This window comes from Argentina anserina, chromosome 7 (assembly GCF_933775445.1).
Source record: "Argentina anserina chromosome 7, drPotAnse1.1, whole genome shotgun sequence".
NCBI classification, from domain to species: Eukaryota; Viridiplantae; Streptophyta; class Magnoliopsida; order Rosales; family Rosaceae; genus Argentina; species Argentina anserina.
The window spans coordinates 14,830,501-14,855,992 of NC_065878.1; the positions used below are offsets into that span (position 1 = coordinate 14,830,501).

The window sequence follows — 25,492 nt, forward strand, 5'->3', positions numbered from 1 at the left end:
AAAATTAGGTTATTGATACACGTGGCAACAATTGTAATTTTGTTAAAAACTAGGACTGTTTTCTTACACTATATTGTATTTTTAATTTTCTGTTTAACCTATTAACAAGACTCTTAAGGTGGGTTTATATTGAAAAGGGTGTTGATTTTTGGGTTTAGAATCAATTACCCCAATAATGATTTATGGCAACAATGAGGGGCTAAAGCTTTACATAGTACACTGGATAGCGGCCTTGACATTCAATTGTCATCCCTTTTACACATTAGAAAATACTGATAATCCAGGGATGTGAACAAGCCGTACGAATGACATCTTAGCAGAATTTCTCAAGGAATGTCAACATCTCCAACAAAGTTTTATAATCTAGTTTCTGCAGCGGGATCCAGGGATGTTCTATGTAGCATTATTGTACTCAGTTTACTAAGTGCATACAACAGATTATTGCATAATCTTCAGTGAATTGGATCTGGATTGAACTTTACTGACTCTCTCCATATGAGCTCCTTGATGTTCTCTTCTGTAAATGATGGTTGCTCGAAGTCAAAACTGAAAGGACTTGCGCAGACAGGCTCCTCATTGATATCATGAAGAGGTGCTAAGTACGGATGGCAAAGAGCCTGATCAACTGCAAAGGACAAAGAATAATTGTCAGTGAAACTACCCAATATGGTTCCAGTTGAGACTGAAAATACATGTTCTACCGCTTATAACATAATGGATAATAGTGAATCTCTCATTACTATGTTTTCTTTACTGATAATCCTATTGACGTTTCAATGCACTCAGAACACTGTAGGATTGTTAAATCGTTGTTATAGTTTCTAGCAGAACCAAGTTACTAAGAATACTTCTTTAAAAAAAAGTTACTAAGAATACTATTCAAAACAAAAACCCTAAGAATACCTGTAATGCGCCTGTTTGGGTCAAAGATAAGCATCTTCTCTAGCAAATCAATAGCACCAGCTGACATATTAGGAAATCCAACGGAGAAGTCCTTCTTTGCATACTGAGGTAGTTGTCGAACATATCTCCGGGCATTATCACTCCGTAAAAATCCAAGGCTTGAGTCATCAGGTGAACCTATTAGCTGCAATGTAGAACAATAATGCAGTAGTCGTCACAATCAGAAAGTATATATGAGCTAGGAGATAAACTATTTTGTAACAAATATATGTTGGAAGGAAAACACATCCCCATCCTTCCTATCTTGAGACAACCGTTGTCGAAGTGGCAAGCAATGTCTCTTGCACAACCATATAAATTTAATCTTTCTTCAATCCATCACTTCATTTGTTTCTCCATACAAATCAATCAGGTTTGTGCACTTTCTGCCATTGGTGAGAAGAAACCTAGCCAAATGAAATTCAAGTGGTTCCTCTGACTTTTGAAATTAGGATTTAGCTGTGTGTTAAGTTGTCTAAGAACCAAACGGTAGAATGATCAGCATTACCAAGAAAATTTGATACCCTGTTTTTTTTTTTTTAAGTTGCATAAACTCTGCTGCCCCCCCCCCCCCCCCCCCCCCCCAAGTTTAAATTGAAGTTTCTGGAAATTTATCAGCTTAACATAAATCTACAGATGCATCATTCACATAGATTTGAAATACACAAACCAGTCCGTTAGGGTTCAATAAGAAAGATAAACAAACAATACCTCTGTAATGAGTCTCAGCTGATGCACGTAATCTTTGCCAGGGAACAGGGGCCGTCTGGTCATGATTTCACCTAGAATACAACCTACAGACCATATATCAATTGCTGCAGTGTACTCCGAACAATTGAGGAGCAACTCCGGTGCGCGGTACCAACGAGTAACAACATACTCAGTCATGAAATCAGTTTCAGATGTTGTCCTTGCAAGCCCAAAATCACCAATCTTGAGATCACAATTTGCATTCATGAGCAAATTGCTGGGCTTCAAATCACGATGCAAAACACCTGCTGAATGTACATACTTGAGCCCTCGTAACAACTGATACAGAAAGTACTGCAACGATAGCACATAAACATTAGTGAAAGCATACGGAACAACAAAATTAGATCATAAGATATCTACTAGATGCACATAATCATGTCAAAGTCTACCCTTGTTATCATAACTATGAATCACAGGTGAAAGTTCTCTAAAATTGTTACTCAGAATGATAAAATCCGGAAAACTTGATAGTAAAGATATAGAAGCATGTTCCAAGTTGCAACCAAACTAGAGGAGATAACACAATCTAAGCAGAGGACCGGTATCTTTTTAAGAGATGAAAAGAGGACCACCTTACACAGTTAAATAAAGCTATTAAAGGAATTGCAGAACACTTAGTCCTACTTCAGCAGTTGCTTGAATCAACCTACTTCAGTGGCAAGCATGTATTGCTATCACTAGTAACCTAAAAATATAAATCTGGAGTCCAACTATAAACCTTGGCCTCTAAAACAAAAGGACAACCACTGTCAATAGTTTATATCATTCCAGATTTCTTATGACCACTCCATATGAATTGCATGAAAGCACAAAATCCAGATAGTATAACTAATATTTTTTTTAAACACCCAAAAAAAACTGACCAAATTTTGAAAAATTCCAACACAACTATAGTAGCTACAAAATCGCGGTGCTTTAATTCCAATCGCATGTCAATCATATCAACCAAGAATAATTTAGTACCAACCCGGCAATGGTCATCGGTCAAAGATTGGTTGGACCGTACTATCTGATGAAGGTCAGTGTCCATTAATTCATAAACTATGTAAACATCATTGAAGTTCTCCTTCTGTGGAGGCCTTATGATGTCTTTGATGGCAATAACCTGAGCAGAGAAAAAGAAAAATAATAAGAGTTGTGATTCCATGAAAATATATTGAGAAACAAGCAGAACAAGTCCATGTGAGATGTTCAAGTAGGGAGGGTAAAGAAAGCAATTATGCCAGAAAAGACTCTCCCCCAACTTTGCCGAGTTTAAGTACCTTTCTATCAAACTCATATAAGTACCTTTATTTTTATAAATGTCAGAATGATAAATATATAAAATTAAAAATAATTAAGAGAAATGATCTTTCAAGGTATTACAGATGATCATCTTAATCTCCATGGTAAAATAATAAGGACTTATTTTAAGTGATTGTCTGTCTACACAGTTTATATTCTAGTTGATATCAGTTTGCACAGATAATCCTTCGATTGAAAGTGCTGTGAAGCAATATATGATGTGAAGAAGAAAAAATGCAATCATATGTTTCAAGTAAAGAATGATCAGAAATAAATGACGTAAGCTACTTGAACAACTACATTGTCATTTACAACAGTTGCATTGTAAAAGATGATAAGGAAAATGAGTATCTTGGAGATATAATGTGCAAGGAGGAGGCAAAAAGGATTCCTCATAAGAACATGAAGGGAAGAAAATTACATTTTCATGATCCATGTGCCGAAGAAGTTTAATTTCTCGTAAAGTCCTTTTGGCATCTATTCTGTTGTCAAATGCATTACCAATCTTCTTAATGGCAACCTCCTCATGAGTCTCAGCATTCATAGCAGCACTAATAGCAACCAAAAAAATTTATCTTCCTTCAATTTTTTTGATAACACATAGGACATAAGTCAAATAAATGGAAAGATTATTCATAACTGAAACCTTGAAATAGCACATCATTCAGCCAACACAGGCTGCAGCAGTCAAACACACAAACTCTGTACTGACTCACAAGATCCCGATATAATGTAATATTTCCCATATTAAAAATGAAAAGAAACAAGAGATAGGAATACATCCATGCATAAGTTCGTCTTCATTAATGTAACATGGGGCAATAGAGGATAAACAATGACAGGAGTTCGATCAGCAAGGAAAGGATCACACACTTGGACTTGACTAAAAATCACATTAATATACGCAAAGTGACAGACTAGTTATGTTGACAACCCTCGAAAGCATGGGAGATAGAGTTCAACATTGTCCATATTTATCTTTTAAGAAAATGTAACACTATGTTGAGTATCTATTCTTCCAGTTAAATTCAAACACAGGTGACCATAATACTCTTAATTCAATAGTTTCACAATCAACTTAAGACAATGTATATGCATCTTTTGGACTAAACTCTCCAACAAGGAACACATAAACATCATTTGCCCCAGCTTAAAACCAGTTTAAAAAATTTCATGTGAATATGTGCAATTACACTTCATTTCTTGTACACAAAGAAACTGACCCTCTCTAACTCACAACCTTCATAACTTTACAGCCGAAAGTAGAAAAACCACCCCTAAACCAGAACATACCAAATTCTAACCCACAAATCAAAATTAGAAACAAACCTACAACACAAAGAAAGCTACTATCTTTAGCAAACTCAGCTGATTTCCATATAAAGATCTCCATAAAGAACCAAACTTCCCAAATTTACATCCACATATCAAATCACATCAATACCATGATCACAATTTCAAAGTGCTTTTCCACTAAACTAAACATTCAATCAAATACATCCAACTCAAAACCAAACTAAACCCAACAACTTCAAGAACAAGAAATCACCACAAAACACAAAAAGACTCAAACTTTAAAGAACCAAGAAAACCCAAAGAAGCAAGAAATCTTACCAAACAATACCATAGGCGCCTCTCCCAACAGGCCTAATAGGAGGCACATACTTCCTTGAAACCTCAAAGAGATTCCCATACACATTGTACTGCACATACCGGCCGCCGTGGGTGGGTGTCCCTCTGATGTTGTGATCAGCTCCAGAAGCAGAGCTGGACTCCATGGCAGTTGGGTCGGGTCAGAATCCGAAATGGGTCAAGACAGATGAGATTTAGTGGCTACAAAGCTGGAAGAGGAGCTAATGGAGGAGGAGGAGGAGGAGGAGGAGGAGAGGTGGGAGAGTCAGATTGGTGTCGGTAGGTGTAAATGGCTTTGAGATTTCTATGTATTGATTGGTAGCTCTGGTTTGGTTTATGTTTAAGGTACGTGTGAAGTTTGAAGCCCTTTTTCAACTGGAGAAACCCGTGGGGGAAAAAATTGAAGCTCTTTTTTACTCTTCTTTATGTGAAGGTATGGTGTGGTGTCTGTGATTTTTGGGTTTGAGATGATCCTTCTTTTAACTTCTGTGTAAAGCCAAAAAAGAAAAAGGGTTGAAAACTAATTAAAAGTGTTACAGTATTAGAGGATCGAGCGTTGGAAGGGATTGAAAATTAGCTTTGTTTTATCAAATAAGGAGTCAAACCGAAGAGTAAATTGATCGAATGAGTGTCGAAAATGGTAGAAAAAGTAGTCTGAGAAGAAAAATTAATGGAATTAGTGTCGAATGTATATGAAGTTTGTTTCATATACTATAACAAGACCGATCTTTCTATCTGATTAGATAGAGAGGGATGAAGTGAGTTCAGTAAATTGAAGTTTGTATTCGCGTATTAGCATTTTTTTTATTTGCTGAAATTGAATACGAGATTATTCATTCATTATGTTCATCAAATCTCACAAAGATGAACAATTCCATATAGTGCACAAATGTGGTAGAACAATGTTAGTTTGACAGTAATGTCACATAGTATACCGCATGTAGTTTTTATTATTTCAAACGTGTAAATGACAATTTTTGTAGTCCATTCGGACCACAAATCACATGATAATCAAAAAGTCTAAAGTCAAAATTTTGACCCTTCCAAGCTTCCTTACAGTCTTGTATGAACACCTTGACCTGAGAAGAGAAACCAAAAACTAAGATCATGTATGAACAAGAATACAGATTCCACAAGAATGACTCGAGCTGCATGATGTCATTTCATTATTCCATTGCCTCATCCGATTTCTTCATCAATTATAAATGAGTATGGTCATGAACCGTTTATGTAGGTAGCCTCTCACATAATGGATTGGCAACTTGGGTACACTTGCTAGTTATCTTAAATGATCAAATTCAGTGATTGGTTCCTGTGGTAGGTAAGATGTTCATTGTTGAGTGTTAACAACCGTGGATAATTAGCTGCAAGGTCTTGCGAGGTTTTTCTCTTGCATTTTACATTGTTCAAATTTACTTGCGTTCAAATTGAACACATTAATTTGACTGAAGAAAAGTGATTAAAAAAAGCATGCGTGAAGGGAACGCAGAGAATTCAGATTCCAATTGAAACTTGACTAGGGTTTATTAACTAGGACCTATTAACATGAGCGTATCACCATAACTCATATCCCACAATGAGAAATTGACTGAGGAAATACTCTGACAATTACCATGTTTTGATGATGCTCATGTCTAATTTTCCCATCTGAGTTTGTTCAATCAAGTAGTTCTGGTCCGTGAGGTCATATAGAATTATAGATTATGGATGTGAAGAAAGAACTTGAATATTGGAATCCGAAAGAACTTGAATATTGGTCAATTCATAGTTACCAAATGAGTTTTCAGGTTGTCCGAGTTGAGCAAGCGTAATCAGTAGCGATGGAGAAATAATAAAAAATTGTCAGATCGTTTAGCCTCTAGTTTGAATGAACCAAAGACATAATGGATTATATTGACTCAATTTAGCAAACTACTTGGGACAGGAAGTCAGAATCGGTATTTGGTAGAAATATGGGAGAATCCCAATTCCCTCGAACCTCCCAGGCTTTCTCAACAGAACCATACAACTATTCCAAGGTCATCTATTCCAGGTTCGACCATTGTCATCTGCCGTTCACATGTTCTCATAATGTTTACCTACATGTAATCGCATTCGGTAACACAAGAAATTATCTCACAAATTCCAGGAGTATCATGCCCAAATACTGCAAATGTTGTGCGTATGAATCTAAAAGTAGGAAATAAGCACACTGAACTTGTATAAATCAGAGACAATGAAGCTAGAATTTACCAAAATGTTCAGCCATAAAGTGAAGAAAGCATTGGCTCCACTGTAACTTGTTGGAAATCAGATATGGCGCTAGAGTTGAACTTTTACCAAAACCAGACATGGAAACTTGCTCCATTCATCTAAATCTTTAGCTTTAGGCCAACCCCAACATCCATACTTCACATGTAACGATTTGTGCTACGAGTTCAACATCAAAAAGTATGACAGAGGGAAGAGATGGAACATCATCAAGCTTAGACCAATGGGAACAAAATAAAATGCAGAAAAGCCTCGCACAATTTCAATCCAAACCATACTTCTTTATATAAAAACGTCAGCACATAGTACAGCATACTTTTACAAACCACTATTAACATAGTAATACAACATGACTTGTACCTCACAGCATACTGAATACACTTGGCCATACAAGATGTTATACTTACAAAAACAAGTAAACATAAAGCCCCGTACCTAATGTAAAGGATAGAGATTAGCTTTGCTATTCACCTCACAACCTGCCCTCCTACATTTCCCATCAGCATCCGGTCAGAGACTGCTCCACCTGATCTCAACTTAGAAAGTAAGGCATCGCGTCCGCTCAAAAGGATTTGGAAAAATCCATCCACTTCCTTGGTCAGAATATCAAGACCTTGAGAAAGATTCTGTGCTTTTCTTTCTAATTCCAAAACAGACTTCTTAAATGCTTCTTCTTCTGCGAGGGCCACACCATCTTGGATCATAGGATACAAGTGCTTCACAATACCATCAACTGCTTCCAGCTCTTTAAGAACCGTAACTCTGCCACTAGAAAATACATTTCTAATTTCCCCATTTACATTACTCTGTAAGTCAGTAAATGCTTGTGCCCACAAATATGTATCGGCGACATTCAAATCTAACAACTTGCTTGCAGAACTAGAAAAGGCTGCGGCGAAAACACTACAAACAGATACAGTCAACACCTTCACTCCATACATAGCACGCATTAAAAGTTTACCTTTGGCTGAGTTCTTGACCTTTGGTAGATCCAGTGATTCCACAAGCTTGTCCAGAATGGTGCTACAGTTCTCAACCCTGGTGTTCTTTGAGGCAATATGATTCTTCCAGTCATCAACTGAAGAACAGGCACGAATAAAATGCTCTGAGGAGGCTGAATTCAAATTATGTAACACAAACTGAAGAAAAAGGTTCCCCTGGTTTAAGCGTGAGATCTCAGAGCTGAAGACAATGCATAAATCGAGCAACTTTACACTGATGTCCAAGTACACATCAATCCACTTCTCATCCCAGGCACTCACCGGAAGATCAATCTCAGCTATGAGTGTCTTTATGTCATTATGAGTTCCACAAAGCGACTCCATTGCTAATTTCATCCATGACAAACTAAGGACATCATTCTTATCTTTTGGGTTAAGCTTACTCAACCTCCCAGCCAATGTTTCCTCAAAAGTGTTCAGCAGTGCGCAAAGGTCTGGGGTCATTTTGGATCCCTTTGGCGAAATCATCCGGAAAGGGTTCCCAAAATGGAAGAGGGGTCGGTGCGGGACCTGTGGACGACTCATCACTATTATTATTCACTGCAAGAAGAAGAAAAACATGACGTTATAGATCAGCTACCAAACACGATAACTCAATATCCACCGATCCGTGAACATTACTCAAAGTTCAAACAATTTTTCCCAGAGTTATTCACCATTCTAAACCAGCCAATTTAATAAATTAACAAAATTGCTCCATCTCTACAATTAATTAACACGACACCAAATCTCTCAGGTAAAAGCTATTAAATCGAATCTTATCTGCAACCATGTCAACTCTTCAGCCTTAATTCACCAAAATAATAACACGCAAAGCTAACAATCTTACGAAAAGGTTTTCTCTTAATCTCTCCTCGAATCTGTTCAAGACTACATCTTTCCCTGTTACCAAACCAACAATCCACCATTATAAACATACAAAGCATAAACCCTCTCCGATTATCAAACAAACTCCAAATCTCTACCCAAACCCCCAAATTTCAGCCTCATACACAACACACCAAATCAAATTCTCACCACAAAAGTACAAAATTAAGCAAAAACTACACCTTACCCAATCAAAATTCATATCTTTATCATCATACAAACACATACACCGCATATTTAAACAAAATCAACTACAAATATCAAAACTTTCAACACCTTGATCGATCTACTTACCCAAACAAACAAGCAGCCGCGAAATCGCTAACAAATATTCACCAATTATTAAGAGATTCACAACTCTAACAGCTAGATCTACTAAAGAACTAGATCCACAAAACCAAAACCTAAAAACCAAAAGCTACAAACAACATTTTTTTTTCTTTTTTCTTTTTTTTTTCTTACGAAGCTGAAATCGGTATTCTCTTGAGAGCTGGAAATTGAAGAAGAGAGAATTTCTAACCAGATTAAGAAGATTTGAGATGTCACGAAATTTCGACGAGGGTTTCGGTGTGCGTTGAAAATGTCAGGCTGCTGGGAAATTGGCTCTGGATTAGTAGGTGAGGGGCTTGCGATAGGATGACCCGGGGTTATACGGGGAATAAGGTGACACGTTGCAACTGAAAACAGAGGGGCAATATTGTCTTTTGGATAACGTACTTATCACCTCCGGCTGGTCTCCCGGCATATCCGGCAATTCACCAATGTGTCTTGAAATGTTTCTGCGCCTGGAGACAGGGAAACGTCAGGAAACGTGCTGTAACATGTCAGAAACTCGCCGGAAACGAGCCAATACGCTCTGAATACTTTGGGAAAAGACATTTATACCATAGGAATCAGGTGGGGTTTCGTAGGTGAGAGTGTGAGACCGTTGGTTCGAGGAGCTTCGGTTGTTACGCTGGGGTTGCAGGCAGGCGATTGAGGTGGAAAGTTTCAGTGTGGCTACGTGGCGGAGTGTGGATGGGTGTTGGGGTCTTTGGAAAAGTCTGGAGGTAGTATGGTAACGGACGCGTATGAATGTACACTTTTTTGGGGTAGGTGCATGGAAAGTATGAGTTGTCTCGTATATAGCTACGAGTATAAATTACCTTCCAAATGTTACAAATACGAAAAGGCATGAAAGATAATAAATACAACATTTTCTTGAAGGCATGAAAATGAATTCGGTAATCAGATAACAAAGATAATAATTGCTTGAAGATATGACGAGGATTTGATCACACAAACATGCAATCGACTACACGTATAGAGTACCATTTTCACTAAATGCGTGAAAGACAATGAACTCGACTTTTGACATTATGTAAATCAAATCTCAAAAAATAAAAATCCAACTTTCAATTATAGTTTTATCACCTTTTATCCTTCTCATTAGTCATATATTATATGATTAAATACTTGTGACACCCTATATTTTAGGTGTAAAAATAGTTTTGTCCTTCTACTTTCAAATTTAATCTGTATATCTTTTAACTCTTGTTTTTAACAGTTTTTTCAATTCCGTTAGTTAACCGTCAAAAAATTTCGTTAAGCCATTAAAATGTCTAGAATACCCTAAATTCAAATTAGATTTTTTTCTTTCTTTTCTTATGTCTTTTTTTTCTCTTTTGGTTTTTCTTTTTATTTTTCTTGTTTTTTAAAATTTAATTCATCATATGTGCTATCAAATATATATAATTGTAATCAACATAAATTATCAAATTAATTATAAACATCTTATAATCAATTGGATAATGCCTAAAATGATCAGTGAGTGTCAGTACTCAAATCCAGTTAAAAACTTTTTTTTATATTATGATGCTCTACAAACATATTTTGATTATTTTCTACAATGCTAAAATAAGAAAGACTTCTATTATCATAACCATACTTTGATGCCAAAATAGTTTCAAATTATTTATTTCCAACTTGATGTTAAGCAATTGTCATTAATTCTCTTCTTACTGCATAAGCAAATTAACAAAATTTCTAACAATGAGCTTGGGTGCTCTGACCAAAAGAAGAAAAAAGGTTAAAAAGTAATGCTTGGAACTAAACCTCTTGTCGTACGACAAGAATTAGATTATAATTGGAAACATAGTGCAATTACTAGTAATAAAGTTTTCAAGCAATGCATTCACTATCATTCGCTCTAAGTTTGAGTTTTGAAACACACCTGCGTGAGCAGAGCCATTCCATTTTACTTGTTTTACATCTGCTCAAAGTTCTCGCAAGCGTTCAACAAAATTACAGATAACTAAATAGGGAGCAAGATCAGCATTCTCTTGTTTACAATTAATTTGATAATTTGTATTGATTACAATTATATATATTTGATAGCACATATGATGGATTAAATTTTAAAACAAGAAAAACCAAAAGAGAAAATAAAAAAGGCATAAGAAAATAAAGAAAAAAATCTGATTTGAATTAGGGGTATTCTGAACATTTTAACGGCTTAACGGAATTTTTTGACGGTCCACTAACGAAATATTGGACAAAACTGTTAAAAATAAGAGTTAAATGATATACATATTAAATTTGAAAGTAGAAGGACAAAACTGTTTTTACACTTAAAGTATAAGGTGTCACAAATATTTAATCGTATATTATATTACATACAAGATCAAGACATGTTGTTGACAAGTGCATGCATGTAAGCAGTGAGCTTCCTCATCTGTTGTCTTGTTTTTTATGTCTGTTTTCAGATAAGAATTAGAACTTAATACCTTCAGCCACTTTGTAAACTTTATTTTTATTTTTTTAAATGACTTTGTAAGCTTTATAACATCAAACTAAATTGTTAGCCCTGTTAATAAATAAGATCATGATGCAGGATGAAATAATTATGTATTATTGAATGACATGAGGGTCTATATATAGGCATTTACGAAATCACAATTTCGTAGAATTCGGAGTCCTAATATATTACAGAGATGATAATCTATCTCTTAACAGGAAACCTATTAGGCTAAGACACACACAAGGGTAAAATAGTAATTCTCCCAGAACACTCCCCATTGTATCGCATGCCTAAGTTGCATGGCGCACAACGTTTCCTCGGTAAAAACCTTATCAAGCAAAACAAAAACCTCTTGGGTAAAAAAAAAATTTGATCGAATGGAAAAAGAGCACAACGCACCAACTACTTAAAGATCTTAACATGTGATGTAGACTCCTCCTAAAGTCTACCAAACTCTAAAGTTCTGATATTCGACGCATGTCAATGCTCTTCACGTATTTCACAAAAGTAGATTTAGGCAAAGACTTGGTTAACAAATCCGCAACAATTAGATTCTGAACTCACTTGATTGATTTGAACATTCAAGAACTTATGTTGTTGAATGTTGTAGAAGAACTTGGGCGAAATATGTTTGGTGTTCTCTCCTTGATAAAACCTAACTTTGTCTGCTCTATGCAATCAGCATTATCTTCATAAATGCACATAGGTTGATCAGTTGTAGAGACTAATCCACAAAAATCATGAATATGACGAATGAGTGATCGTAGCTAAAAACACATTCTTTCACCGTTTCATGGAGAGCGATGATCTCCGCATGATTAGAAGAAGTAGCAACAAGAGTTTGCTTCGTGGATCTCCAAGATATTGTCGTATTCCCAATTATATACACATAACCGGTTTGAGAATGAGCCTTGTGAGGGTCAGAGAGGTATCATGCGTCGGCATAACCAACTAACAAGTTGTTTGGACTCTTTGCATCGAGGGAAGGAGCTGCACGGGACCGGTTGCTACTCTCGGCACTGTGGTCCGCCGCCACGCCGTGGCTACCGGCGGCGGTGCTGTCGGCGCTTCCTGCGGCGCTAGTGTGAGGTGGCACGGCCATGGTGTTTTCTCTGTTGTAAGGATAGAACAATCCCATGTCAAGGGAATCTTTCAAGTTTCAACACAAATGCTTGATTCTATTCCAACGACGTAGCGTAGGCGTGGAGCTAAATCTAGCTAATAGGTTCACTGCGAAAGATATGTTCGATCTAGTGCATTGAGCAAGATACAATAGTGCCCCAATTACACTAAGGTATGGAACTTCAGGACCAAGAACTTCTTCATTATCCTCTTTAGTACAGAATGGATCTTTCTTGATATCTAAACTTCGGACGACCATGGGAATAGACAATGGACTCTATAGATCCATATTGAAATGTCGAAGCATCTTCTGTGTACAATTCGACTGGTGGACTAAGATGTCGTCGGCCCTATGCACAAGCTCAAGGACGAGACATAATTTCGTCCTCTCTAGGTCCTTCATCTCCAATTCCGACTTCAAATAAGACACGGTCTCTTCAATCTCATCAAGAGTACCAATTATATTCATGTCATCAACGTAAACCGCAACGATGACGAATCCAGAATTTATCTTTCGTATGAACACGCATGGGCATAGTTCATCATTCTTATATCCTCTCTCTTTCAAGTACTTGTGCAATCGATTGTACCACATTCTTCTAGATTGCTTCAACCTGTACAACGAACGACGTAATCTAACTGTATGAGCACTCCGTGGTCTAGAGGCACTTGATGGAGGTAAAGGTAGTCCCTCTGGAGCTTTCATGTATATCCTGCGTCAAAATCCCCATAGAGATAAGCTGTGACCACATCCATAAGCTGTATGTTTAGTCTTTTGGACACTACCAGACTAATGAGGTAGCGGAATGTAATGATATCCATAACAGGAGAACAAGTCTCTTCATAGTCAATGCCAGGTAGTTGTGAGAATCCTTGCACCACGAGTCTTGCTTTATAACACATGATCTCATTCATCTCATTACGCTTACGAACAAAGACCCATTTATGTCCAACTGGTTTGACATCTCTTGGAGTCAATTCAATCTTTCTGAAGACTTCTCTCTTTGCTAATGAGTCAAGTTCTGCCTGGATTGTTTCCTTCCACTTCGGACAATTTGTTCGCGTTCGCATTCAGCTACAGAGCGAGGTCCAACGTCGTCTTCAGATATGATCTCATGTGCAACGGAATAAGCAAAAACGTCATTAATGCATGTAGTGGCTCGGTTTCGGACCGACTGCTCACTTGTGTAGTTCACTGAGATTTCATTGTTCTCTGGCATCAAACAAGGTTCCAGAGCGTCCCACGGTAACACTTGAGTTGATTCATGGACATAGCTGTAATCAGAGACAACTTCATGCGATGGTGGTTCATCGTTGATGACGCATTGTGCCTTGGTCATTCGCTTCTTTCTAGGTTTTGAATCCCTAGAGTTAATCGGTCTCCCCTTTTTCCTTTGAGGAGCTGAGGCCGAAGCTGCTCCATGTCAGGCCATCTCGGCATCGTGGCCACAAGAGCGCTGGCAGCGCCGCCGCGTACAACTGCACTGCCGCCGGCTGCCTTCCTACTGTTAGGAGCCTATCTTCCACGCCCGTATTTCGGGACATCCAACCGTGCTGGTATATTTTCAGCGGGTATGTTTGATCTCGTCACTTTAGCAATATCTACAAAGTCGTTAGGGAATTTCTAACTCACTTTGAGCAGTGCGGGGATCATAATGAGACATAGTGGGGACACACCACGTCAATTCCTGACGTTCATTTGGATTGATAACATTCTCATCTCCCCCTAACGATGGGAAGCATGTCTCAACAAAGTGACAATCTGCAAATCTTGCAGTAAAGAGAACTCCAGTGGTTGGTTCTAAGTAGCGGACAATCGTTAGGGAATTATAGCCAAGATAGATACCTAATCGTCTCAGAAGACTCATCTTAGTATGCAGTGGAGGCGTAATAGGCACATAGACGGCGCAACCAAAAATGCGTAAGTGTGAAATGTTGGGTTCGTAACCAGTTACCATCTGGTACGCACTAAACGCTTGGTTAGTCGCGGGTCTGAAACGAATAAGTGTCGTTGCATGCAACACTGCATATCCCCACGCAGAGACCGGCATGTTAGTACCCATAACCATTGCCCGAGCAACAAATTGAATACGCATGATGGTAACCTCTACTAGACCATTCTGCATGAGGAACGAGATGTTCAACTTCGATCCCAATAGACATGCAGTAATCATCAAAAAAATTGAGGTGAATTCTCCAGCATTATCCAAAGGAATGGATTTGAAAGGATAGTTGGGGTGGTGAGCCCGAAGTTTGATGATCTCAGCTAATAACTTAGCAAATGCAGCATTCCTTGTGGATAGCAAAGCGACGTGTGACCAACGCGTCGATGCATCAACTAATACCTTAAAATATATAAAAGGACCGCATTTTGGTTGAATAGGTCCACAAATGTCACCTTGGATACGTTGTAAGAATGGAATGTTCTCGGTTGAAGCCTTAGCAAAAAAATGACTTTCTTGAAATTTAGCAAGAGAACAAGCTTTGCAAAACGAGCGATGGGTATCAGAAATTTCCATGGAGGCATTAGAAAGCACGGGAGACATCACAAGCTCTTGTGAAGGAGGGGATGCCACCACCGACGGCATGAAAGCCGTGGAGAATGGAATGTTCTCGGTTGAAGCCTTAGCAAAAAAATGACTTTCTTGAAATTTAGCAAGAGAACAAGCTTTGCAAAACGAGCGATGGGTATTAGAAATTTCAATGGAGGCATTAGAAAGCACGGGAGACATCACAAGCTTCTGTGAAGGAGGGGATGCCACCACCGACGGCATGAAAGCCGTGGAGCTGCGGAGAGAGGCAGGCTCGGCCACACCGTGCGGTGCACGTGTAGGCACGGCCTCACCGTGTGGAGCACGGGTGAGGTGATCCTCCAATCGCTTCCGGGACTTGAAAAATGGATGACCATGTGAATTCTTAAGAATTCTAATCATCATATCACATGCAGGGTGCCCGAGATGGGCAAGCCAAAGCATATAAGAGTTTGAATCACAAAAGTTGCGTTAAACCGCATATGATTCAAAGATTCGAATGGATGTAAGATACAAACTATTCCCGAGACTCTTCATCTTCTCTAAAATGCGGCGGCGACCTGCTTTCTTAGAGGTAACACAAAGATATTCCTCTCTATTCTCAACTTAAGTATTGAGGTAAAAACCATTGGCACGTATGTCCTTAAAACTTAGCAAGGTGTTGGCCGGTATGGAGGCCGGAGCTACAGGTCCAACAAGGGATGTCAGCATGAACCGGATGGCGGCGCCGGAAACGCCGGCAAGTGGCCAAAAGGCTGCCAATACGCCGGCAAAATGCCGGAAAACGTTTCGGAAACGCCGGAATAGTAACCGGGTACGGCCAAGGCCAAATGACTTCGTTTTTGACGTTCCGAGATCCGTTTTCCAAATTTGAAGTTCCAAATTCACAATGTAGTTCTATTGGGGTCTCATGTAACCCAAAAGCGTCCAATTGAAAACCATGTGAGTTGCACACGTTGATCATCATGCTAAGTGTAAGGTAAATAAAATTCTCAAAGAGATCGTCTTGTAAACAAGAAAATGAGAAATTTTATTGAATGTCAATCATTAATACATCACACGAATTTCTAATTCCAAAATCAAAAGACTATTACAAAGTCAATGAAAATAACAATGGTCATAAACAATACTTGAAATCATAAAGCTAAAGAAGCTAAAACGACTAATCAAAGTCGGGAGTATCCATGGTGGTGGCTGGATGCTTAGCCTTAAAAGCAAGGGGCTCGGGCTTCATGGAGATGTGGGGAGTCTCGATCTCAGGGTCTTCATCCACATGATTCGATTTAGGTTATAGAAACTTCTTGTAGGCGGAGTATGCCTTGATCATCTCTTTGCTAGCGCGAAAATCGTGATTAAAGTGCTTGAAGGAGCCACATTTAAAGCATGGAGACTTGCCATTACCGGAAGTGAAAGCATGAGGAGGCACACAGCCTCCTTGGGGTTTAGGACGGGGACGGCCTCCCCTTGAGGGTGCGGCGCCGCCACCATCACGAGTCCAAGTATTGGACTTGGGCCGAGACCGGCCTTGTTGCCTCCCACCACGAGAGTTGTTGTTTTGGTGCTAGTATGGAGCGTTCCTTGATTGATTCTTTTGCTTATGAGCTTTCTCATAGTTAGACTGTGGCGTATAAATCTTTTTAGTGCCAACATGTCTATTGTTGTTGTTGTTGAGGAGGATCTCAGAATGTCTCTCATTCTTAGCCAAGAGCGCCATTAAGTCGGCGAAAGACCGGATCTTCCCTTCCTCTACATGAGTGCGATACGTATGAGCTTGAACCTCATAGTTGATTGGAAACGTGTCCAATGTCTTATTGAGAAGATCTAGGTCGGTCTTGATGACACCAACGGTGCCAAGATCGGATTGTAGGCATAGCATATCCTGATTAAAGTCATCCACTCTCTTATAGTCCAATAGACGAATGTTCCCATCTAACGATCAATTCAGGGAGAAGCTTATCATGAACGTTGTTGTACCGCAAGCATAGTTTGTTCCATAATTCTTTAGGATCTTTTACGTTCAAGTATTGCCTCTTGAGAGTTGCATGGATGTGACGTCTCATGAAGATGAGAGTTTGAGTCTTGGCCATGGGTGGGAAATTAGCAGGAGGGTCGGCAAATATGTCTTCGATCCATCGGCTCTCGAAAACGAGCTCCATGTCGGAAACCCAGCTGTGGTATTCATTCCCTTCTAGATCAAGAAGGCCAAATCCCGGTCGAGATGGTGATGACATCTACAAAAACGAATACATAATCGATTAGATTCAAGTATAATAGGAATTATAATGGGTGACGTAGATGGTCACAAGAAAAATCGATGCAAATGGCGATACTCACGATCGCACCCAAAACAGCGGTGCACTCAAGCGACCACACGAATATCGATTAACTTCCCTTTCAAAACAATCGTGACTCCCCCAGGACCGTCACACAAAAAAAGATCGACCAAGAGGGGAAACCCATCCCTCTATAGTCTCAGCGGCGTTATAAGAAAGGCCGGAATGAAGACAAGAAAAAAGCTAATAGCGCATGATATAGTATATTTATACGTTCAAAAACGGGAACATTAATAAAAAAAATTACCTTTGAAGGTGTGAAAAAGACGGGAGTAGCTTTTCTTGAGCGAACACTTTGTTTGTGAAGTTCGCGTTTCTTGCGTGAATATGCGGGGGGGAGCAATCTTGAATGCTTTGATGCGGGTACTTACGGGGCAAAAAGATGTTTTTGCGGAGCGAATGCGGAGGAGACCCCTGCGGAGCTGCGGGGTTGCGTGAAGGGGCTGTAGAGGCTGCCTGCAGGGGCTTGCAGGGGGGGCTGCAGGGATTGCGGGTAGGAGGTTGCGGGGCCTGCAGGGGTCGGCAGAGGCTGCAGGGGGTCAGCAGCGGCGGCGGTCAGGCGCTGTCACCAACGAGGAGCGCCGACGGAAAGATGTCGGAGGCCGAAGACGAAGGCGGCCGGCGGTGGAGAAAAAAAAATCTATGGCTCTAAAAGTTCAGGGTTTTAGGGCAAAATGTGTAATAACGTGATGCATGATGAAATAATTATATATTATTGAATGATATGGGGGCATATATATAAGCATTTACAAAATCATAATCCCGTAGGGTTCGGAGTCTTAATCTATTACAGAGATGTTAATCTATCTCCTAACATGAAACTTATTAGACACACACAATGAGTATAATAGTAATTCTCCCGGAACAGATCCCTTGTTTTCGACAAAACAAAAAAGATTACAAAGAAAGCTCTCTACAACAGTCAAGCACCAAGAAATTAAGAATTGGAAGCTGAGAGAACAGATAAACGCAATTGATTTATCAACAAGTCAACAACTGAACTCGATCAATGGACTGGAACCTTGATATCTGTCACCATGACCTAAATTCGTCAAGAGTAGAAATTTTTATCATAAATACTATATATTAGTATCTTAAAGTCCCTATAACCAAAAGATTATTGAGGACATACAGACTAGCAGATAGGAGACCAACTCTTAATGCCCTGGCTTTAGCTTAAAGAATAATGGAGTCGCCCAGGTTCTTTATATATTAGATGCAACTAATGGCAAATCTTGGCTTTTCTTATCACAAAAATTAACCTGCAGCAGCATAATTACAAGGTTAAAAGGAACCACCAAAATTAAGCTTAGGTATTTTACGAGGAGAAGATTTCCGGTCGATCATTTAGCCAGGAGTAATATAATTTGAGTATTCATAGCTCTCAATCCGAGGCTGCTTATCTAAAATATCAAACTATTGCACATGAATATGTATGTCATTGGCCATCAGCACAATATTAATCACATGATGTAGGTATGAGATTAAATGAAAGAATGGAACAAAATATGCTCAGAAAGGATTAAGCTATATAAATTAGTTTCTACAGAACGGTTCTTTCTGATGCTCTCTTTTATAAATCGTTGTGTGCTTCTTGTTAAGCTACATAATGGATGACCACTTACTCTAAAATAAAAAATATGAAATACTGGGGTTTTGTGCTCCGTCAACACAAACTGGCCAGGGTTAGCAAAAAATTAATTAGCAGCTTGTTAGTGGACATAACGATTAGAAGAGAGACTAATCAACAGAGACTGCCGAGTAAAATACAATTAGAACATTTCCGCATTCAAAGGCGCCACTCGCAAATTAGGAAAAACAAAGATCACAAACCACCATGACCAAAGAGACAATGACATAGTATATTCTAAAATTCTATGCAGGATCATCTATCAAAACACATCAACGATCGACAATCGCTCACATGAGCATAGTAGAGTAGCTATGTTCAGCTTCTGAAACGGTAGGTGAAGCGTGACCCGATTACACATGCCTTCTTGACAAAAATTTCTTGCGAGAGTCAACCATGTAACGTCTAAGCGACGGCAGAAAAATGAGAAAAAGGTCTCCATATGAGATAAGCAGGGCAGGCAAATTGAAGTCATACTGGTATGGATAAGCAGATGATTCACAAGAGTTAGAAGAGACCGAGTACCACACTACTAAAGAACTCGACCTAACAAAGCAGGCTCCTGCAAAAGACAAAAGGATGTCCCCAAAAACATTCATGGCCAGCTTAACCCTTATCATTAATCAAGACAAGTGCCAATGTGAAGCTCAGAGTGGGCAAAGACTACAAGGGCACGTTCTGGCATTGATAGAGAAACCTCAAAGCCTGACCCCAGTTCCAGCCCCAAGCCTAATCCTCACTTACCTCAGTTCCCTAGCCAACTAGGACAAGAGGAACCACATGAATGAGAGAAGCTGCAAGCTTTGTAGGATAGTAACAAACAGAAACCATTGGATCCAATTCCCAGAAACCATCCAAGGCTCTGATGTTGATGATGTCCTCTGAAGAAAGCTTCTATCAACGGAACTCTGGAAGTGGGCCCCACTGCTGGTCGCCAGTTGGATTCACGAGGCCGGCAACGATGGTGACACAACAATTGGCAGCAGAAAAATCATGGTTTGTGAACAATGATAGCTATCGGAAGCAACCAGAATGTGGACGATGAAATTGAAAGGGAGTGCATATAAGGAAGAATAGAATGTGACCACAGAGAGAGAATATTTATATTGATGTAACACTAATGATATATTGTTTTACAAACGGAACACCTATAAGAATGATGGACAAATTTGATTCAATATTGTACAAAGTGCACCATAATTTGATGCACACCCTATAAAATTATGTAACTAAGCATGCCAATAAACGCAAATTATTGAAAGATACAGGCAAAATCAGGGTAGAAGAAAAATGAGATTCAAAAACTCTGGAGATTGTTAGTCACCTAATCCTTCCTAGTGGGTATTATATCAACCTTGTCGGTTGATTATGGTTCCTACCACTACCACCTTCACTAGTATCAGAAGTCCCTTCACTCAAGTGTTTATCTTTATCTCCTAACTTCATGCCAACATGATTCTCCCGTCGATAATCGGAATCTGAACGGGAACTATCCCTCCTTGATCGCATTTCCTGCATATGATGGAATAATGGATAGAATTAGGAATTGATCAAGAACACAACGCCATCAAAAATCTTCGTAATGAATTTTTGTCACACATACATCACGGAATAGCAAGTCATCGGCCTCCAGCATGTGGATCACATGCCCCATTTTTGGCCTTTTTGTGGCATCAGGATCAACACATCGAAGAGCAACCAGCAGAGCACGTTTAAGTGCTTTCGAAGCAGGCATCTCAGGCAACTTGGGATCAACTACATCTTCAGCTTTTCGATTTCCAACCATGTTTTTTAACCATTCAACTAGATTCACCTGGAGGAAAAGAAGAAGTTACAATTAAATATCAATTTACAGTTAAAGAAAAACCCTGATACTTCTATCTTTTCAAAACTAACCTCTCCTTGTGGCCGACCATAATCAACAGGGCTTCTCCCAGATATAATCTCCATAATAAGTATTCCAAAGCTATATACATCACTCTTCTCATTCAACATTCCAGTACAAGCATATTCTGGTGCAACATAGCTAAAGAAACCACCAATCAGAATCAAACTTGATGAACATAACAATGAGTATTGATATATTTGTTTAAATTAATCGCCAACAAAAAAAATGATAATGAGAAAAGTATGAACTAACCCAAATGTTCCCATCACTCGAGTAGTCACATAACTATTCTCAGAGCACAAGAGCTTGGCAAGCCCAAAATCCGACATCTTAGGATGCCATTGGCGATCAACTAATATGTTGCTAGATTTTACATCACGGTGAACAACCTTTGGTTCAAGGCCCTCATGAAGATAGGCCAACCTGCACAGAGAGTGAACCTCATATAAGCTTTTACTTACATAAATCAAACACAAAAAGAATCAAAATTAGTATATGAACTGTACCCTTTTGCAGTTCCCAATATTATATTCATTCGAATGTCCCATGTTAGAGGGCTGACTTCACCAACATCCCCATGAAGCCATTGATCCAGATTGCCATTGTCAACATACTCATACACAAGCATCCTAAGAAACAAAACCAGAAGTTGAATAACACCTCTTATCTACTTCAAAGTAATAATAAACTGAAACTTCAGTACTAAGATAAAACCATATATACCTGTATGCACCTTCAACACAGTATCCGAGCAACCTCACAAGATTTTTGTGTCTCACACGCCCAATTACTTCCACCTCCACTTTAAACTCCTTCTCAGCTTGACCCCTGAACATCCAAAATCCAAGGCAGCATCGTTAGTTAATTACTAGCCACTATTCACTACACAGAAATAACCGAGGCAAAATGCAAACTGGTAACACTTCGAAAAATGAGATAAGTCAAAAAGCACATGTGTGTGTGGAGTGAGAGAGAGGGAGAGCAAAAGGGGAGATTCTGATGCCAACATCATCAACTCAAGCTTGACTATGAGCACAAGAAACCTAAAATGAGTGATGATGGGCTCTCTTATCAGAAAGCAGAAGCCTTTACAGCACAAATTATAACTAACGCAAGATAAGAATATCAACGAGCAAATCCAAATAAATAAATAAACAAAAGTCTATGAATCAATTGTTGCCCAGAAACTGCATGAACACAAGAATTCACATCCACTCATATAACAAAACACCCTACCCGATCCACCACCTATCACTCCACATCAAAACTCTACCATATTATGAAACATTCAAGTGATTCAACCATAGGAGAGAAAACACCAACAACCAAAACCAAAACAAGCACATCAACTAAGAAAAACACAGTTAGTCTGAACTATGAAACATAACAGCAGTACCTGTTATTCAACAAGTTCTTAACAGCAATCTTAGTCCCATCACAAAGAATCCCACTATACACAATCCCATACCCTCCTTCACCAATCACATTCTCCTCACACAGCCCATTCGTCGCCGCCTCCAGCTCTCTCAACGTGTACCACCTCCCCCACCCCAGATGCGACACCTCCGGCCCCACCACATTCCCCAAACTCGCAAACGACGCTGTCTCACTGTTCATCGTCCCCCTACTCTCGCCGCTCGACGCGCCGCGCTGGTCCGAGAACACCACCACGCGGTGGTCCGGCTTCCCGATCTCCACGTGGACCTCCGGCTGCGGGTTGTGGTGGTGGTTTACGATCTCCTGTATCTCCTTGGATTTCACCGGACTCGGCTGCTGGCTGAGCTTAGCTTGGTGGTGGGACGACTTGTGGTGGCGGTGGCGGGCGGTGAGGCAGAGGGAGAGGAGGAAGAGGGTGAGGACTATTAAAGAACCGACAAGGATTCCGATGACGACCCAGAGATGGAGGCCGAAGATTGAAGTGGGTTTCGAGAGCTCTGAGTTCACAAACGCCGCGTCGTAGATCGTCATTGCTTGCTGCTGCTGCTCCCGAATCGGAAATTACGGACCCAGATGGGGGAATAGAGTTTAGAGATGTGGGTTGGGTCGCATTAGGGTCGCCGCCAATGGGTGGTGTGTTTTTTTTTCCGGCGAACAGAGAATCGGAGATGGAGGTGTTTAAAAGAAAGTGGGAGAAGTGTAAATGATCTGAGGCTTCTGTGAGTTCTGTCTGTCTGTCTTCTGTCTATAATTAATTCCAAGTGTGCCGAACATTTGTATAGAATGACGGTTGTGCCCCCTTGTGTTTACTTTCCAAATGGAGGAAATTTAATTAAGCAGATTAAGCTAATCAGCCAGCATTAACAGGGTTGAGAATTTCTTTTTTTCTCATCATTTAAAATGTTTCTATAAAAGAGTTACTCCTCAACGAGCTCATCACAATTCACAACTAGATGTTTTTTTTTTGGTTAACTACATGACGTTTGATCAGATCTGCTATGAAGCATTGTATTAACCGTAGACTTGAGATCGAAAACTCTTGCGATTCTTACTAGCACAAAAATGCAAAAAAATAAAAAAATAAACAATCTCATAACGTGTTTGCCGATCACTAATAATGTGATTTCCCAACCCTTACAAGAATTAACGAAAGAATAATGAAGAAATGTCGAAAGATTTAGTTTGGGAATTAAGGTAACCCGCAATTTTGACGTCTCTAAACTATTCCATCTTTTGTCACCATATCACAAAAACAGAGGAGATTGAAGGTAGGAAACTCTAGACAAACTGGTTTCGATCTGGACATCTTTGAATTGAGAGGGAAAGTATCATACAGAATTCTTTTTATGGTGATCAACAAATCGATAACAATAACTATTATAGTGTAGCTAGAAATTGAAGTATTGAGATTAACGAATTCAGGACAATAACTGGTACACTATTCAAAAGGGTAATGGAAGTGACATTATCAGCTGAACCGTTATAATGAGGGAATCATGACACTCCATGAACACACACTATAATGTGCAAGAAGTCCCTATGAAAGCACTCTCTTACCTAATTTTGGTTGAAAGGTGGGAAGAAATATGATTGAAGGCTATCGAGGGCCTACTGATCCACTTATAAACAAGAGGGTTAAGGTAACCCCAAAAGTCCAAAACGTGACCGTTGTTACATACGTGTCCTTTAGATATTTAGCCACAAAGTGATCCTTCCTTGCTTAACAAGTCTGTCTCGGTGTTTTTGTGTTGGGATGAAATTTCATTGGGAAATTCTTATCTGCATCTTCAATAATCAATAGCCATCGATGAAAAGGAAAAGAAAAAAAAACAGTCAGATAAAACTCAATAAATCAGGGCACAATACTATAACACAAATGTATTGATTCTGAGTTTTTACGCCACTTTGAATGTGAACTAGGTAGGTTCTGAGGTTTGGATCACCTTCAACTGGACCTAAAACAGAAGATTACAGATCCAAAGAATGCTTGATTGTTATTTTTTGTGACTGCACAATCAAAATGGAAGGGCGTGTTTGCTTGCAAGTGGTGTTTTATGGATTTGTGGGAATCATATTCCTAATGTATCTAGACCAAGTGAAGAAAAACTAAAAATCACTAAATTGTCACCCTACTATCTACTTTATTTACTCTCTCTACTCATTTCACCTCACATTTTAAATTTAACATTAAATTTGTTTATTTCACTCACTTATTTTTCTAAAACTGTCCTTAGATGACATATAGAATTGAAAAATATAATTTTTAGAGACAATCTTTCAATTAATTTACAGCAATATAAAATGAATAATACAGTTTCCAAATAGAATCATAATCTGATTCATATATTTCTTTCTTAATTATATATTTCCTTTTAATTTATTCTAAAAAATTAAGTGTGGAAAAAAATCATAGATTAATAACTTTGAGTTGTGGAAAAAATCATTGATTATCAATTTTGAGCAATGAAAAAAGATTGATTTTGGTGTTATAATTTTTATTTGTGATGTTCACCATGTATTATAAAGATGTTATTAAGTTAATAGTAATTATTTATGATTTGAATAACGAATATCATATGAATATCGAACAAAAAAGATGAAAATTTTCAATGAATAAGAAAGAAATGTTTTTATATTGGGAGGAAAATATTAATATTTCATGACAAATTAAGTGTTTTTTATACATATAATTAATTGATTATGTATTTTAAAAAATTAGTGTACTTAATAGTTACTTTACACTTGGGTAATATAGTCTTTCAGCAATTAAAATCTTTATGAAGTGAACAAAATAGTCAGGTGACAATAGCCGCACCCATAGTGGAAATCCCTCAAGGAATTGTGTGGACAGCAAATAAATTATCCATGATGGCACTTGATAATGATTTCTTCTCTGCATTTTTTTGTGTAGTGACAGTTGGGGTTCCTTCACATTTTTGGCTAAATGATAGAAGCTGCATCATTGGCCATGAAGAGATAAATCATCCTGTTTTTGGTCTTAGTGGTGGTTCTGAGGAGTAAGATTTGGGATTTGGATTAATGA

The 25,492-nt window shown here is 38.8% G+C and overlaps 3 protein-coding genes across 4 annotated transcripts; all 3 read right to left on the minus strand.

The window, feature by feature from the left end:
- Positions 1 to 175: 175 nt before the first annotated feature.
- Positions 176 to 5,061, minus strand: LOC126803955 (mitogen-activated protein kinase homolog MMK2). The gene is made up of 6 exons (XM_050531696.1): positions 4,594 to 5,061; positions 3,401 to 3,530; positions 2,663 to 2,800; positions 1,654 to 1,986; positions 904 to 1,087; positions 176 to 625 (listed from the first exon to the last, which is right to left on the minus strand). The coding sequence occupies exons 1-6, from the start codon at positions 4,755 to 4,757 to the stop codon at positions 453 to 455; spliced, it is 1,122 nt and encodes a 373-aa protein (XP_050387653.1). The 5' UTR covers positions 4,758 to 5,061; the 3' UTR covers positions 176 to 452.
- A 2,060-nt stretch (positions 5,062 to 7,121) lies between these two features.
- Positions 7,122 to 9,377, minus strand: LOC126803957 (protein BPS1, chloroplastic-like). 2 transcript variants are annotated; one of them, XM_050531698.1, is made up of 2 exons: positions 9,250 to 9,377; positions 7,122 to 8,402 (listed from the first exon to the last, which is right to left on the minus strand). In XM_050531698.1, exon 2 carries the CDS (start codon positions 8,385 to 8,387, stop codon positions 7,329 to 7,331), a length of 1,059 nt encoding a protein of 352 aa, XP_050387655.1. In that variant the 5' UTR covers positions 8,388 to 8,402; positions 9,250 to 9,377; the 3' UTR covers positions 7,122 to 7,328. The 2 variants fall into 2 exon arrangements, with proteins under 2 accessions (XP_050387655.1, XP_050387656.1); XM_050531699.1 differs by lacking the exon at positions 9,250 to 9,377 and adding an exon at positions 9,024 to 9,204.
- Positions 9,378 to 20,209: 10,832 nt separating this feature from the next.
- LOC126803939 (probable serine/threonine-protein kinase At1g01540) lies at positions 20,210 to 23,090 on the minus strand. Its single transcript, XM_050531676.1, has 7 exons — positions 22,409 to 23,090; positions 21,736 to 21,840; positions 21,519 to 21,641; positions 21,265 to 21,435; positions 21,021 to 21,150; positions 20,728 to 20,937; positions 20,210 to 20,636 (listed from the first exon to the last, which is right to left on the minus strand). Exons 1-7 carry the CDS (start codon positions 22,978 to 22,980, stop codon positions 20,469 to 20,471), a joined length of 1,479 nt encoding a protein of 492 aa, XP_050387633.1. The 5' UTR covers positions 22,981 to 23,090; the 3' UTR covers positions 20,210 to 20,468.
- Positions 23,091 to 25,492: the final 2,402 nt, after the last annotated feature.

What these genes read in the sequence shown, in the direction of transcription:
- LOC126803955 (XM_050531696.1), bottom strand. Translation starts at nt 4,757, where the DNA reads ATGGAGTCCAGCTCTGCTTCTGGAGCTGATCACAACATCAGAGGGACA. An exon ending in GGCGCCTATGGTATTGTTTG is followed by an intron (nt 3,531 to 4,593) that starts GTAAGATTTCTT and finishes GGTTGCTATTAG; the next exon opens with TGCTGCTATGAATGCTGAGA. An exon ending in TGACCGATGACCATTGCCGG is followed by an intron (nt 1,987 to 2,662) that starts GTTGGTACTAAA and finishes CTATCGTTGCAG; the next exon opens with TACTTTCTGTATCAGTTGTT.
- LOC126803957 (XM_050531698.1), bottom strand. Translation starts at nt 8,387, where the DNA reads ATGAGTCGTCCACAGGTCCCGCACCGACCCCTCTTCCATTTTGGGAAC.
- LOC126803939 (XM_050531676.1), bottom strand. Translation starts at nt 22,980, where the DNA reads ATGACGATCTACGACGCGGCGTTTGTGAACTCAGAGCTCTCGAAACCC. An exon ending in ATGGTCGGCCACAAGGAGAG is followed by an intron (nt 20,938 to 21,020) that starts GTTAGTTTTGAA and finishes CTTTTCCTCCAG; the next exon opens with GTGAATCTAGTTGAATGGTT. An exon ending in ATGACTTGCTATTCCGTGAT is followed by an intron (nt 20,637 to 20,727) that starts GTATGTGTGACA and finishes CATCATATGCAG; the next exon opens with GAAATGCGATCAAGGAGGGA.